Raw genomic sequence first — 13,193 nt, forward strand, 5'->3', positions numbered from 1 at the left:
GCCGGTGCTGGCGGCGAGGCTCGGAGTCTTGCTCATGGTTCCGGCTTGGTGGAGGCCGGCTGCGGCTGCTGCCGCTCGGCTGGTGGCTCGGCCGGCTCGAACTTGTGTGCATGGCCCGGGAGTGACGGTGACGGCTTGGTGCTGGGGAGGAGGACTCAGCCGTGTCCCTGGCGCCTTCCCTGTCGTTGCCTGCAGCGCCACGAGCGTGAGAAGCTCTGGGGGCATTGACATACACAGGGTCGGCCGCACTGCTTGGTGGCTGCGTTGAGCAGCTCAGTCACCCGCTTGGTCTGGCGGCGTAACTCTTCGCCTTCAAGGCGGTTCAGCTCTTCTGCGGCGGCTTGTGCCGCGCGCATGTTCTTGTCGGGGGTGTTGTAGACGGGTTGCCCCGCGGATGGAGCCGGCGAGGGAACGCCGTCGCGGGCGATCTCGGCGCCAAGGTCACGGCCCCTGCGGCGGATCTGGCCGGCTCTGCTGGGACCGTCGCCGCCTGGAGTGAGGCCGTGGGCGCGGTTGTACTCGCGTTGTGTGATCTCCATCTGGCGCTTAGCAGCGGCCAGTTCTTCGGTTTGCTTGAGGAGGAGCTGGCGGTGCGCCTCCAAATCCGCCTCGATGGTGGTGGGGTCGCTGCCAGGCGTGAGCGGGTTGCTCAGCTTCGCCCAGACTTCGTCCAGCTGGGACGGTGGTGGCGGTGCCTTTGGGCCCGAGCCGGACGCGCCGGCCGCGGCGGTACGCTCTAGGTCCGGGCCACGGACGCGCGTGGACTTGGTGGGCTGCTCGTCGCCGGTTGCCATGACCTCGTGCATGATGCAGGGGCTAGCGGTGGTGAGGCTGGCGCCGGCTCCAGGAGGAGGGCTTGCGCAGCGCAGGATCTGGCGCGGGTAGCGCGGTGGTGTAACGGTGGCGACGTAGACGTCGAGGCCGCCGAAGCTGATGATGTTGCCGCCGCCGGGGAATGTCCGGTCGGCGAAGCAACCAGCATTGTCGCTGATGCAGTCGAGGGAGCCAAATCTCCAGATCAAGCCTGAAGCGACCCGCTCGCCGGTGGTGATGGTGAGGCCCGTCCGGATGAAGACACCGGCCGCGGACGCTGAAGGCCCCACGGTGGGCACCAAATGTCGTGGTATCGTCACGGCATATGCCATAGGGTGGCTAATCGAAGGTGGTTCCTAGATGGTCTCACGGTGGTATCCGGATGCGGGTATGGGCACGAGCGACACGGCGACGTACCCAGGTTCGAGGCCCTCCGATTGAGGTAACACCTCTACTCCTGCTATGAGTGTATATGATGATATCACAGTACAGTGGTGCTCCTAGAGCCGTATCCGGCTGCTCCCGGGAGGCTAAGGTAGACGAAGGTCTCTCTCACGAGGCAGCGCTAAGACTAGAATGAATAAGAAGTGATCGATCGTCCCCCGCACGAGGGGGGTAGCCCAGCTTATATAGGCGCTGGCACTTTACATAGAAGTCCCTATAGTCTAGTGGCCGGCTTGGCCGGCTCCGGCTTCCGCTCCTTCCCGAGGCGTTGATGTCATGGAGCCGTTGAGGCGTAGTGGCTTGTCCCATCCGCCTGCCGGAGTCAGCGGTATGGAGAGGAAGTGTCCCTGTCGCCATCATGCCCTGTAGCCGGTACGGATCGACGTACGCCATGATGGTCTGTCCGTCGCGTGGCACTGTTGCTCTACAGTGCCCCGCGCTTTACGGGAGATGAGGTCAGCGTGGACCTTTGAACCCGGACCACCTGCTCAGTTCCTTCTCATGCAAGACTCGCCAGCCTCGAGTCGGTCTGAGGTGTGAACCCCAGTCGGATATGGCTTGTAGAAGCCGGCCCAGCCACAGCGCAAACGGCTGTAGCCAGGCCGACTAGGAAATAGAGCCAGCCGGCTTCCGAAGCAGCCGGCCACGGCTCCAGCCGGCTGCTCCTCAGCCGGCCTTTGCCGCGAGCCGGCCAACCTCTAGCCGGCTGCTCTACGTCCATTGCCCTACCCGGGGTCTTCCCCCCGACACTAACCTTGCTTTATTTCTTATGACTATGCCATTCTCATCTTGCTTGTTCTTGAATACCCACTTGGTCCCAATAACATTGATGCGATGATCCTTGGGTCTCTCAACTAGAGACCATACTTCATTACGAGTGAAACACTCCAATTCTTCTTGCATGGCAATTACCCAATCCGGATCAACCAAGGCTTCATGTACCTTGAGTGGTTCAAAACTAGACACAAAAGCATGGTGTTGACAATAAGTGCTAAGTAATGCATGGTGTCTACGAGTTACCACTCCTTTTGAGATGCTACCAAGGACTTGATCTACTTTCATGTCACTTGCCCTTGTAGCAACCTTGATCTTCCGAATGGTTCCTTCAAGATCAATGAACTCATATCTTGCCAGTACTTGATCATCAGAGACCACTTGAGCTTGATCATGAGATAAGGATGTTTCTTGATCATCATCATGGTCTTGCTCAGTGGAATGAGGACTTTCTTCTTGTTCTTCGGAATGTGACTCAACTTGAGTGGAGGATGGTTCTTGAGTTGCACTTGATGGTTCAGCTTGAGTTGAGCTAGGCTCCACTTGGGCTGTTCTTGATACTTCTACTTCATCACTTTGATCATTAGTATGAACTTCTGTGGGCCGGATGTGTCCAATGCCCATAAGCTTGATGGCATTAGAAGGATCATCATTACCTGCAACACATGGAACAACTTGCTCCACTTGGGAGCCATTATCGTCCAAGAACACCACGTCACAAGATATTTCAATAGCCCCAGTGGATTTGTTGTAGTATCTATAGGCGTGGGAGTTCTCCGCATATCCAACAAATGTGCCCTCTATGGTTCTAGTTTCAAATTTACTGAGCTTCCCTTTATTGTTCTTAACAAGACATTTGCATCCAAAGACACGAATGTACATGACATTAGGCTTGTTACCTGTGAGAAGCTCGTATGGAGTTTTGTTATGGAGGGGGCGGAGGAAGAGCCGGTTGGAGTAGTGGACAGCAGTAGAGATGGCTTCTCCCCAAAAGTTGTGGGGTGAGTTGAGTTCACTCAACATGGTTCTTGCCATCTCAATGATAGTCCGGTTCTTCGTTTCAACTACACCATTTTGTTGAGGGGTGTATGGTGCTGAAAACTCATGCTTGATGCCCTCATCATCAACAAACTCTTGCATGGTGTAGTTCTTGAACTCGGTGCCATTGTCGGTCCTAATCCCCTTGATCTCGGATTCATACATACGTTGAGCCTTGTTGGCGAAGATGATGAACTCTCTATGGGTCTCATCCTTAGACTTAAGGAGAAAGACCCAAGAGTATCTTGAGTAATCATCAACAATGACAAGTCCATACTTGCTCCCACCAAGAGTATCATAATGTGATGGCTCAAAGAGATCCAAATGAAGGAGATCCAAAGGCCTAGATGTGGTGACGATGCTCTTGATAGGATGTTTCTTCTTGAGTTGCTTTTCGGCTGCACATGCACTGCATACACGATCTTTCTCAAAAGAAATGCCGGTTAGTCCAACAATGTGCTCACCCTTTAGGAGTTGTTTAAGATTTCTCATGTTAACATGACCAAGGCGGTGATGCCACAACCAACCTTCGTCATGTTTGGCCGCCATTAGACATGTGGAGGGAGAGGGGCTCTCTTTCGAGAGGTCAACCACATAAAGGTTGTTCTCCACATATCCAACAAGGACCAATTTGAGATTGTCACTCCTAAAGAATTTCACACAATAATTAGTAAAATATGAATTATAACCGGCATCCGCAAGGTGATATATAGAAAGCAAATTATAGCCAAGGGATTCAACAAGCATGACCGTCTCAAGGCACAAGTCCTTAGAGATTGCCACCTTGCCATACCCAAGTACCTTTCCCTTTAAATTGTCACCAAAGGTGATGCTTGACTTCCTGTTTATATCTCCAATGAATTGGCAAGCACACCTCTTCCTCCGGTCATATGATTGGTGCATCCACTATCAAACACCCATTTTGGACCACCGGAGGAATACCCCTACAAAATCAAGTAGAGGATTTAGGAACCCATTGAAGTTAAAGGGTTCCTTTGTAATGGCAACAATATATTTTGGTACCCAAATTGAGTACCCTCTATAAGCATAGCCATTACGAAGGCCAGCATAGTTAGCATAAACATCACCATAATAATTAATAAATAAAGCATAGTGATTGTTTGGCCCCGTGCGGTCACCACTAGTGGCTTTTCCCTTTGAGGCTTTGCCATCATTAGTGACCTTCTTGTTCTTTTCTTGAGCGGGCTTCTCCTTCTTGTAGTTGTTCTTCTTGTAGGACTTGGGAACATATCCAAGTCCAAACTTTTGATTGTTTGACCTTTGCTTACCCAAGAGTTCATCCAATCCCATCTTATTCTTGGCGGTGGTGAACTTTGTAAGTTCCTTTGTTAACCTAACATTTTCCTCAAGAATAGTTGCTTGCTCACAAGAAGATTCATTAGGATGATAGTCGAGACCATATTTGGTCACCAAAGATTCAAGATATGCATTGGTCTCAACATGCAAAGATAGTTCCTCTTGTAAACGAACATGTTCCGCAACAAGCTTAGCATGCTCATTAGTAAAAGAGGTGGAGGAACTAGCAACCTTTTCAACAACAATGGGATCCTTCATTGATCCAAGAGCCTTCTTGTAGGTTTCTTGAAGTATGTCATGGTTCTCTCCAAGTTTCTTGAGCTCATCCTTGACAAGCTTGTTACCCTTTCAAGGTGGTCAAGATCCCTAGTGAGAGAATCATGAGCAACTTCAAGCTCCTTCTTTGAAGCATCGAGCTCTTGGGCCAATAATTGAGCCCTTTCAATTGTTTCTAGGTTCTTAACTTTATCAAGTTCAAATGTTTCAATTTGTTGCTTAAGGCCTTGAGATATGCACCTTTCGGTTTTTAGCTCTTGTCTTAGGAGATTGAATCTCCGGTCTTTTTCATTCAAATGATATTCTAATTCCTCAATGGACTCATCCTTTTCTTTGAGGGAGTCCATCAAGAAATCAAACTTGACAAGAGCATCACCATGAAGAGTGCATCTTACTTTGTAAAGTTCCTTAAGCATAGCTAACTCTTCTTGATTTTCAAATTCATCATCAAGAACACTAGATAAGGAAGGTGGGGATTCCATTACCTTTGTTTCTCTTGCCATTAGACAAGAGCCAACAATTGTAGAGGAGGGAGAGTCATCGGAGTCATCATCTTGAGTTGTTCTTGCCATGAAGTAAGAACCAACATCATTCTCCGTGGAGTAATCCTTGGAGTAGTCATATGTGAAGAGTGATCCGGGCTTGGAGAAAGCCAACCCGACCACTCCGGCCTCCTTCTCCTTATCTTCCTCTTCTTCATCGGACATGTACTCGGCCCCAACAAAAGCTCTTCCCTTGTTCTTCTTGTATCGATCGTTGATTAGGTTTGGCTTCAATCTTGGCTTGACCCCTTTGACAAACTTTGGCTTGTCTACCCTTTTCTCATAAGGGCACTCATTTGCAAAGATCTTCATCATAGTTGTAGCAGGTTCTCTTCTTCTTCTTCTTCTTCTTCTTCTCATTGAGTAGCATTGGAAACTTTGCCTTGTACTTCTTTCCAAAGAAAGCAAAGTTTGTAGCGATGTCACTAGTTGAAGTCATCTCTTCATCTTCTTCAATTTCATAGACTTCTTCTCTTTCATGGACAGCCCTAGCCTTGAGGGCAAGGTTGTGTGAGTCTTCATCAACATGGTTCATTGCCATGAGCCTTTTTCCTGTCTTGGCCATGTTTTCATTGGCTGCCACATAGGAGACTAGATCATCAGAGTTCAGATCAGCACTCTTGGTAATGATTTGCAAGTTGAGTGCAAGGTTGGTGTCTTCTTTCTTGACTGCAATCATGGCAATGACCTTGGACTTTATGAATGCTTCATTCATCTCAAAGCCGTCATTGTACTTCTCACATCCAAGTCCCTTTACCTTCACTCTAAGAGCACCAAGCCTTGCATAGGTATCGGCCACAGATTCTCCTTCTCTAATCATAAACATGGTGACCTCTTGCTTTGCGGACTCATAAAGAGCTGATTGGATCAGATCGGTTCCCTCTTGGAGTACTACGATCCGATCTCACAACTCTTTAGCGGAGTCAATGTCATTGACTTGATCAAGGAGCTTGCGGTTGATGCCACTCCTAATCTTGTCACGTGCGGAGGCATTGAGTTGACGGTTGTAGAACTCGGTGGAGGTCAACCGAGCGGGATCATATGGCTTCCGGTATCCATCAACAATGATCTCCCATAACTCCACACTGCAGCTGCGAATATGAGATTCCATAGAAGATTTCCAAAAAGGAAAGTGAGTTCCATCAAAATGGGGAACATGCCCACTATGGTTTATATGAGGCATGGGTGAAGTGTTTTTGGGATAGTCATGATTTACTTGATGGAAACCTTCCGGAGGAACCGAAGTCCCACTAGAGGTTCCACTAGTCAGGTTCTTAAGCATGGCAGTCATTTGTGCCATTTGGCTTTGTACTTCATCCTCCTTTTTCTTTTTCTCGGCATCATATGCCAAGAATCTGGATTTCATTTCTCTAACCGAAAGGTTAGAGTCTTCATCCAGACCCTCGAATAGTTTATCCATCTCACTCTTAAGGTTGTGAAGCCCTTATAAGAGTTCAGGATCTGATACCAATTGAAAGTTCAGAGATGGTAAACCTAGAGGGGAGGGGGTGAATAGGTTTCTACATATTTTAATTCTTTCTTTGCAATATTAGGCTTTGCGGAATATAAAGATGAGCCTAATGCAAACTAGGTGAAGCAACCTATATGAGGATACAAGTAACTAAAGCACGAAGGCTCTCACAAGCAGTTATATCACAAGTAAGGAGTTCGGTTAGAGATAACCGATAGCACGCGGAGACGAGGGTTTATTCCCGTGTTCCCTTCCTTTGCAAGAAGGTACGTCACGTTTGGAGGGGTGGAGGTCCCACGAAGGATTCCCCACGCCACGAAGGCTCACCCTATTCTCCGGAGCCTATCCCACGAAGGAATAGCTCACTCACTTGTGGTAGACTTTGAGGTAGCCTCCAAACCTTCACAATCTTGTCAGGAGCAAATCCAGAGCCCGGATGCTTCCGGACCTCTCTTGCCCACCTAGGGTTTCCAAGAAACCCTAGAGAGCAAGTTTCTTGATGAATACAAGGGGGAATAAGATTTGGCTTGGTAGAACAAGAGATCGGGTCCTCCTCTATCGTTTCCTAGAGGGATTTGAGTTTGAGTGGAGGAGAAGGGAGATCTGAGGCTTTTGGTGTTTCTAACAATGGAGTATAAGAGAGAGAGCTCAAGAACAGATTGTAGTGTAGTGCCTACCCCTTCAGAGGTAGAAGAAGGGGTATATATAGGGTCACGCAAAGAGTCCTCCCGGATGGCATCAGCGCAGGAGCCGGTTGGCACCGGAGCGCCCGGCCCTGCACCCGCTCCGACCGGGCGCCTGACCGGAACCGGCCGGTCCAAATCGGGCAGCTGACCGGGACGTGACCGGGGAGTCTCTGTGTCTCACAGTACACTCCCCGGCTGGCACCGGCACAGGGGCCAGTCTGCGCCGGGCGTGGCCGGTGCAGGAGCCGATCCGACCGGGTCCATGACCGGCAGGATGCAGAGGAACCCCTTTTGATTGTTGTCGAAGTGGGGGGTCTCCTTTAGCCTTCTTGTTCCATTGATACACCATTTATGCCTCTTTGGATAATACCTGGGATTAACCTTATAAACATGTATTAGACCAAACACCCTAGCATGATGTCATTGTTACCAAAATAATGGATAAGGGTAAAATACCCTTATAGAGGCCCAAGTAGTTGATGACCTAGGAACCTAATCTACTACTTTGATAAAAATAAAGCAAACAAGTTTGCAACCCACTTGTGCAGCTAAAGAAAAATTAGTTCCCACATACTTGCAACTCACAACTAAAACAAAATCATAACATGAATCCTACATCTTGTCTCAGTTGCAGCCATTTGCAACTTGAAACAACTCAGTTACAATCCACTTATAACTGAAAAAATGTCAGGTAGAACCCACGTGCATCCAAAAAATCTCAAGTGCAACTAGGAAAAAATATCAGTTACAACACACGTTGAAACTAGAAAAATCTTAATTGCAACCCATGTGAAACTTGAAAAATCCCAGTTGCAACACACGTGAAACAGGAAAAAATCTCAGTTACAAACCACGTGCAACTGAAAAAATCTCAGTTGCAAACCATGCAAAATCTCAGTTGCAACCCACGTGAATATGGAAAAATCTTAGCTGCAACACACATGAAACGGAAAAATCATTGAAAAATATCAAATACAACCCACGTGTAGCCGGAAAAATCTCAATTGCAACACACTTGAAAGTGAGAAAATCTCAGTTACAACCCACGTACAATCTCAGTTTTAACCCACCTGAAACCTGAAGAATCCTAGTTGTAATGCACGCAAAATTGGAAAAAATCTCAGTTTCAAACCACGTGCAACTAGAAAAATCTTAGCAAACTACGTGCAACTAAAAAATCTCAATTGCAACAGACATGAAACTGGAATAAGCTTAGTTGCAACCCCGCGCAACTAAAAACTGTTAGTTGCAACTTCACACACATATGAAAAAGTCTCATTTCCTACCCACCCGTAACTAGATAAATTTCAGTTGCGACCGATGTTCAACCGGAAAAATCTCAGCGGCAATTTATGGAAAAGTCTCGATTCAACTCATGTGCATCTCAGCAGCATGAATCACGACATAATCCAACGATAATGAACTTTTTTAGTTACAGCCCACACACAATTAAAATTATCTCGATTGCAACTCATGTACTTTCAATTGCATGGCATGTGCATGTCTTATTTTATTAGTTGCACACTATTTTTTTAATCGCAACAAAGCAAGAAAAATACACAAACAAAAAATAACAAAACAACTACATACAACAAACTCGCGACAAAGTAGTGAAGCCAACAACCCACGACAAAACCATCAACATGCAGCAAGAAGGCTTAGAGGGAAAAAAAAGTTGCACGTGACGCAAAGCAATAGGTTGCACGATATTTAGCACTACAAAAAAATCGATGGTTAAAAGAGGTGACTGAAACATAATAAAAAAGATTTGCTAGCTAAGAACTAAGTTCGTGCTCAGTTAAATAACACCATTTGATTGCATCATGATTTCCGCATATGAGTTGCAAGTTGGGTTGCAATTGGATTTATTCAGTTGCAAATGAAGTTGCAACTAAGGTCTTTTCAGTTGGAAGTGGGGATGCAACTAAGAAAATACATTCCAGAGCTTTAGATTTGTCTCATGATTCATAGTAGTCATCGGTTGCAACATAAGTTGCATCTAAGATTTAATGACATCATCTCACCGAGAACGAAGCTAGTTCTGAGTTGACTGAGAAATAATCACATCCTAATAAAAGTACGACCTTTCTAGCAAATCTATACCTTTTAGCCGAAGGCCGCCGCTTGGCGGCACCCTCACAATATAAGAGACTTACCTTGTTGAAGAAGGCTACTTCGTGGGTGTATCTTGATCATGAAGAATAGATTTTTCGATAAAGAAGGTTTATTAATCAAAGATTAGTATTCATTAGACCTTATCTCAACCTTGTATCAAATACAGGAGCTCGGACGGGATTGAATCGGACCAATATTCCGCGGCTACTCCGCGTGGTACTACAATCAAGTATCACCACTAACTGCATCTACCGCGTAGCATCCATAAAATTGCACACCTACGATCATCAGGCAATCACTGCCGGCGCCGGCGGTGATCCAAAGTTCCAAACGTATCCAACGCACGAATGAATCATCCCGTGCACCTCGGCAACGAACAGCGTATGATCATCGGTCATCCGTGAATCTGCCTCTGAATACCATACCAGCAGCCCGAACACGCAACTTGGCAACCATCCCGAGCAGAATCTGAGTTTTCCGTTACCGCCATTTAAACCTTCTCGCGTGCCGTTCCCGCCGCAAAGCTAATCGTATCCTTTTCCACACTCCTCGGTGCTCGATCGATCTCACGTACAGTACTACGTACGATACGATCTCCACCTATAAATATACCCTCATCGATCTCACAATCCAAACAGCAGTTAGCAGTAGCCAGTAGCAGGCCGGGTGATCAGATCAGTACCGCAGTACTACGATAACCTCGCCAGCTCGTGGTACTAGCAGGTACTGGTTGGTCGGTCGAACACCATGGGTCAGCTCAGCAAGAAGCTTCTCGTGTTAGCGGCCATGGTCGCGGCGGCACTGGCCGTGGCGGAGCTATGCGGCGCCATTCCGCTGGAGGACAAGGACCTGGAGTCGGAGGAGGCGCTGTGGGACCTGTACGAGCGGTGGCAGACCGCGCACCGCGTGCCCCGCCACCACGTCGAGAAGCACCGCCGGTTTGGAACTTTCAAGTCCAACGTCCGCTTCATCCACTCCCACAACAAGCGCGGCGACCGCCCCTACCGCCTCCGCCTCAACCGCTTTGGCGACATGGACCGCCACGAGTTCCGCGCCACCTTCGCCGGATCCCACGTTAACGACCTCCGACGCGACGGCCCTGTCGCCCCGGCCATCCCGGGCTTCATGTACGCCGGCGTTAACGTGTCGGACCTGCCTCAGTCCGTTGACTGGCGGGAGCAGGGCGCGGTCACCGGCGTCAAGGACCAGGGCAAGTGCGGCAGCTGCTGGGCCTTCTCCACCGTGGTGTCCGTGGAGGGCATCAACGCCATCCGGAGCGGCCAGCTGGTGTCCCTGTCGGAGCAAGAGCTCGTCGACTGCGACACGGCGGACAACAACGGGTGCCAGGGCGGCCTCATGGACAATGCCTTCGAGTACATCAAGAATAACGGCGGGCTCGCCACCGAGGAGGCCTACCCGTACCACGCCTCCAACGGCACCTGCGACGCCGTGGAGGCGAAGCGGTCACCCGTGGTGGTGCGCATCGACGGCCACCAGGACGTGCCGGCCAACAGCGAGGAGGAGCTTGCCAAGGCCGTGGCGAACCAGCCCGTGTCCGTCGCCATCGATGCCAGCGGACAGGCATTCCAGTTCTACTCCGCGGGGGTATTCACCGGCGAGTGCGGGACCGAGCTGGACCACGGCGTGGCCGTCGTCGGGTACGGCGTCGACAATGACGGCACGGCGTACTGGACGGTGAAGAACTCGTGGGGAACTGCTTGGGGAGAGAAGGGGTACATCAGGATGCAGAAGGATGGAGGCTTCAGCGGTGGGCTCTGCGGCATCGCCATGGAAGCATCCTACCCAGTGAAGACCCAGAGCAAGCCCAAGCCCACGCCCACGCCCAGGCGCGCTCTCGGGGAAAGGGAATCCCAGTGACCATCCAAAGCAAGATCGATGCATGTATCTGAATTACTACTTACTACTACATATCATTCCTAGCTATATTAGGGTGAAATAAGTTGAAATTAAGTAGCTCTGCGTGCACGCAGCAAGAAAAAAAAAAGGCTGTGTGTACGTGGGACGAGGTCGGTCGGTATCTATTTGGATTTCTAAGTGGAGTGTAAAATGATGTGTAATGTAACGTACTGCTTGTATAATGTATGAAAGCTTGATGATATGTTGTGTTCATCTCCCAATTTGGGACATGTTGGTTCGTGTTTGTTTCAAACGTGGATAGAAGGTATGAAATCGGTGAACTGATTTGTTTTTGCGAGTAGACAACCTGGGTTGGCCTGAAGAGGGCCATTTTAACACCTTTTCTCTTTGGGAAGCAAACCGCTGCCCCAGGACTATGAGAAGCATGTGGACTACAGATAGGATTTGCTTCGACATATAAGGCATGCTCAGAAGAACCCTAAGAAGCATGTCAACTAGTCCATATTTTTTCGATAAAGGGAATATATTAATATCGAGAGTCAACTAGTCCATATGTTGGTCATATGAAAACCTGAGAAGCAAACCGCTGCCCTAGAACTTTGAGAAGCATGTGGATTACAAATAGGATTAATTTGTCTCCTCATATAAGGCATGCTCTACCAAAAAACCCTAAGCATGTCGATTAGTCTATCTATTGGTCATAAGAAAATATGAGAAGCAAACCGCGGTCGTAGGACTCTGAGAATCATGTGGATTAGTTTACATATATGGAACGTAAGAAAACGTGAGAATCAAATTGCCACCGCATCAATGAACCCTTTTTCTCGGTCCCGCATATCCTTTTTGGCTTTCATGGGCTATCAAGGAAAATCATGGGTGAATTTTGCAGTCGTAATAATCCAGTCATTTTTTACAATGTTGTGTTTTGAGGTATTGGTGTTATGTCACACGAAATAAAAGTTGCACAACTGCTTTTCTGTCCTATTTGGTGGGCATGGCCGAACATTTAGCACAAAAAGCTTTGGTGTTTCAATCCTACCAATCTACGGTACTTATCCCACAGATCATCATCAAGTAGTTCGTCATTGTCTTGGATGCGATGGTAGCCTCAAGTGTGTTTTGGTATGTACTCCTCTGTGTCAGATATTTTGTGCTACCAACTTCGTTCATGTGTACAACAAGGAAACACTGATGTGTTTCCATAATTGTTCAACCTAATCATTTCACTTACTTAAGTGGGACATTGATGGATCCTTAAAACTTTGGAAGTTAGTTTAGATTCGGCAATTTTGTTCTCCTACAATTTTGTTCCTTTACCGAGTCATACCATAAGAGGAGATGCAAAAAAAAGTCGATTCTAGAGATGCGACCTTCAAAAGCATTTATTTAAATTTTAGTTTTTTTTCCACTGATCTATGTCGTTTGAATTTTTTCTAGGGACATGTCGTTTCAGTTCGGTAGATGTATTCTAGACAACAAAGTTCGACTGTTCAATCCAAACGAAAAATGTGGATCCTCATTTAGTAGTTGAGAGAATAGCCACAATACCATTAGTGAAAATCTAGAGTTCCAAAATACCACTAGAAAAACCAAAGTAGCCAAAATAGCACTGCCATTAATGTATTGTTGCGAAAATACCATTCACATCAGATTTTAAACAATTTATAGTCAACCTGGAAAGTTCTTGTAAATTATTTTAGAATGGCAAAAATACCCCTGTGTAGAACCCCAAAACAACAGGAATCAAATCGACCTCCCTACCGGCCATGTTCTTCTCTAATCCAGATGTGCCATGGTGGCATGCCTGACCGCTCATCCCACACGCCAGAGGTGCCTCCT

The 13,193-nt window shown here is 47.8% G+C and overlaps 1 protein-coding gene across 1 annotated transcript; it reads left to right on the plus strand.

The window, feature by feature from the left end:
* Positions 1–10,223: 10,223 nt before the first annotated feature.
* Positions 10,224–11,354, plus strand: LOC124667314 (cysteine proteinase EP-B 2-like). Its single transcript, XM_047204617.1, has one exon. The coding sequence runs from the start codon at positions 10,224–10,226 to the stop codon at positions 11,352–11,354; it is 1,131 nt and encodes a 376-aa protein (XP_047060573.1).
* Positions 11,355–13,193: the final 1,839 nt, after the last annotated feature.

This window comes from Lolium rigidum, chromosome 6 (genome assembly GCF_022539505.1).
Source record: "Lolium rigidum isolate FL_2022 chromosome 6, APGP_CSIRO_Lrig_0.1, whole genome shotgun sequence".
NCBI lineage: Eukaryota > Viridiplantae > Streptophyta > Magnoliopsida > Poales > Poaceae > Lolium > Lolium rigidum.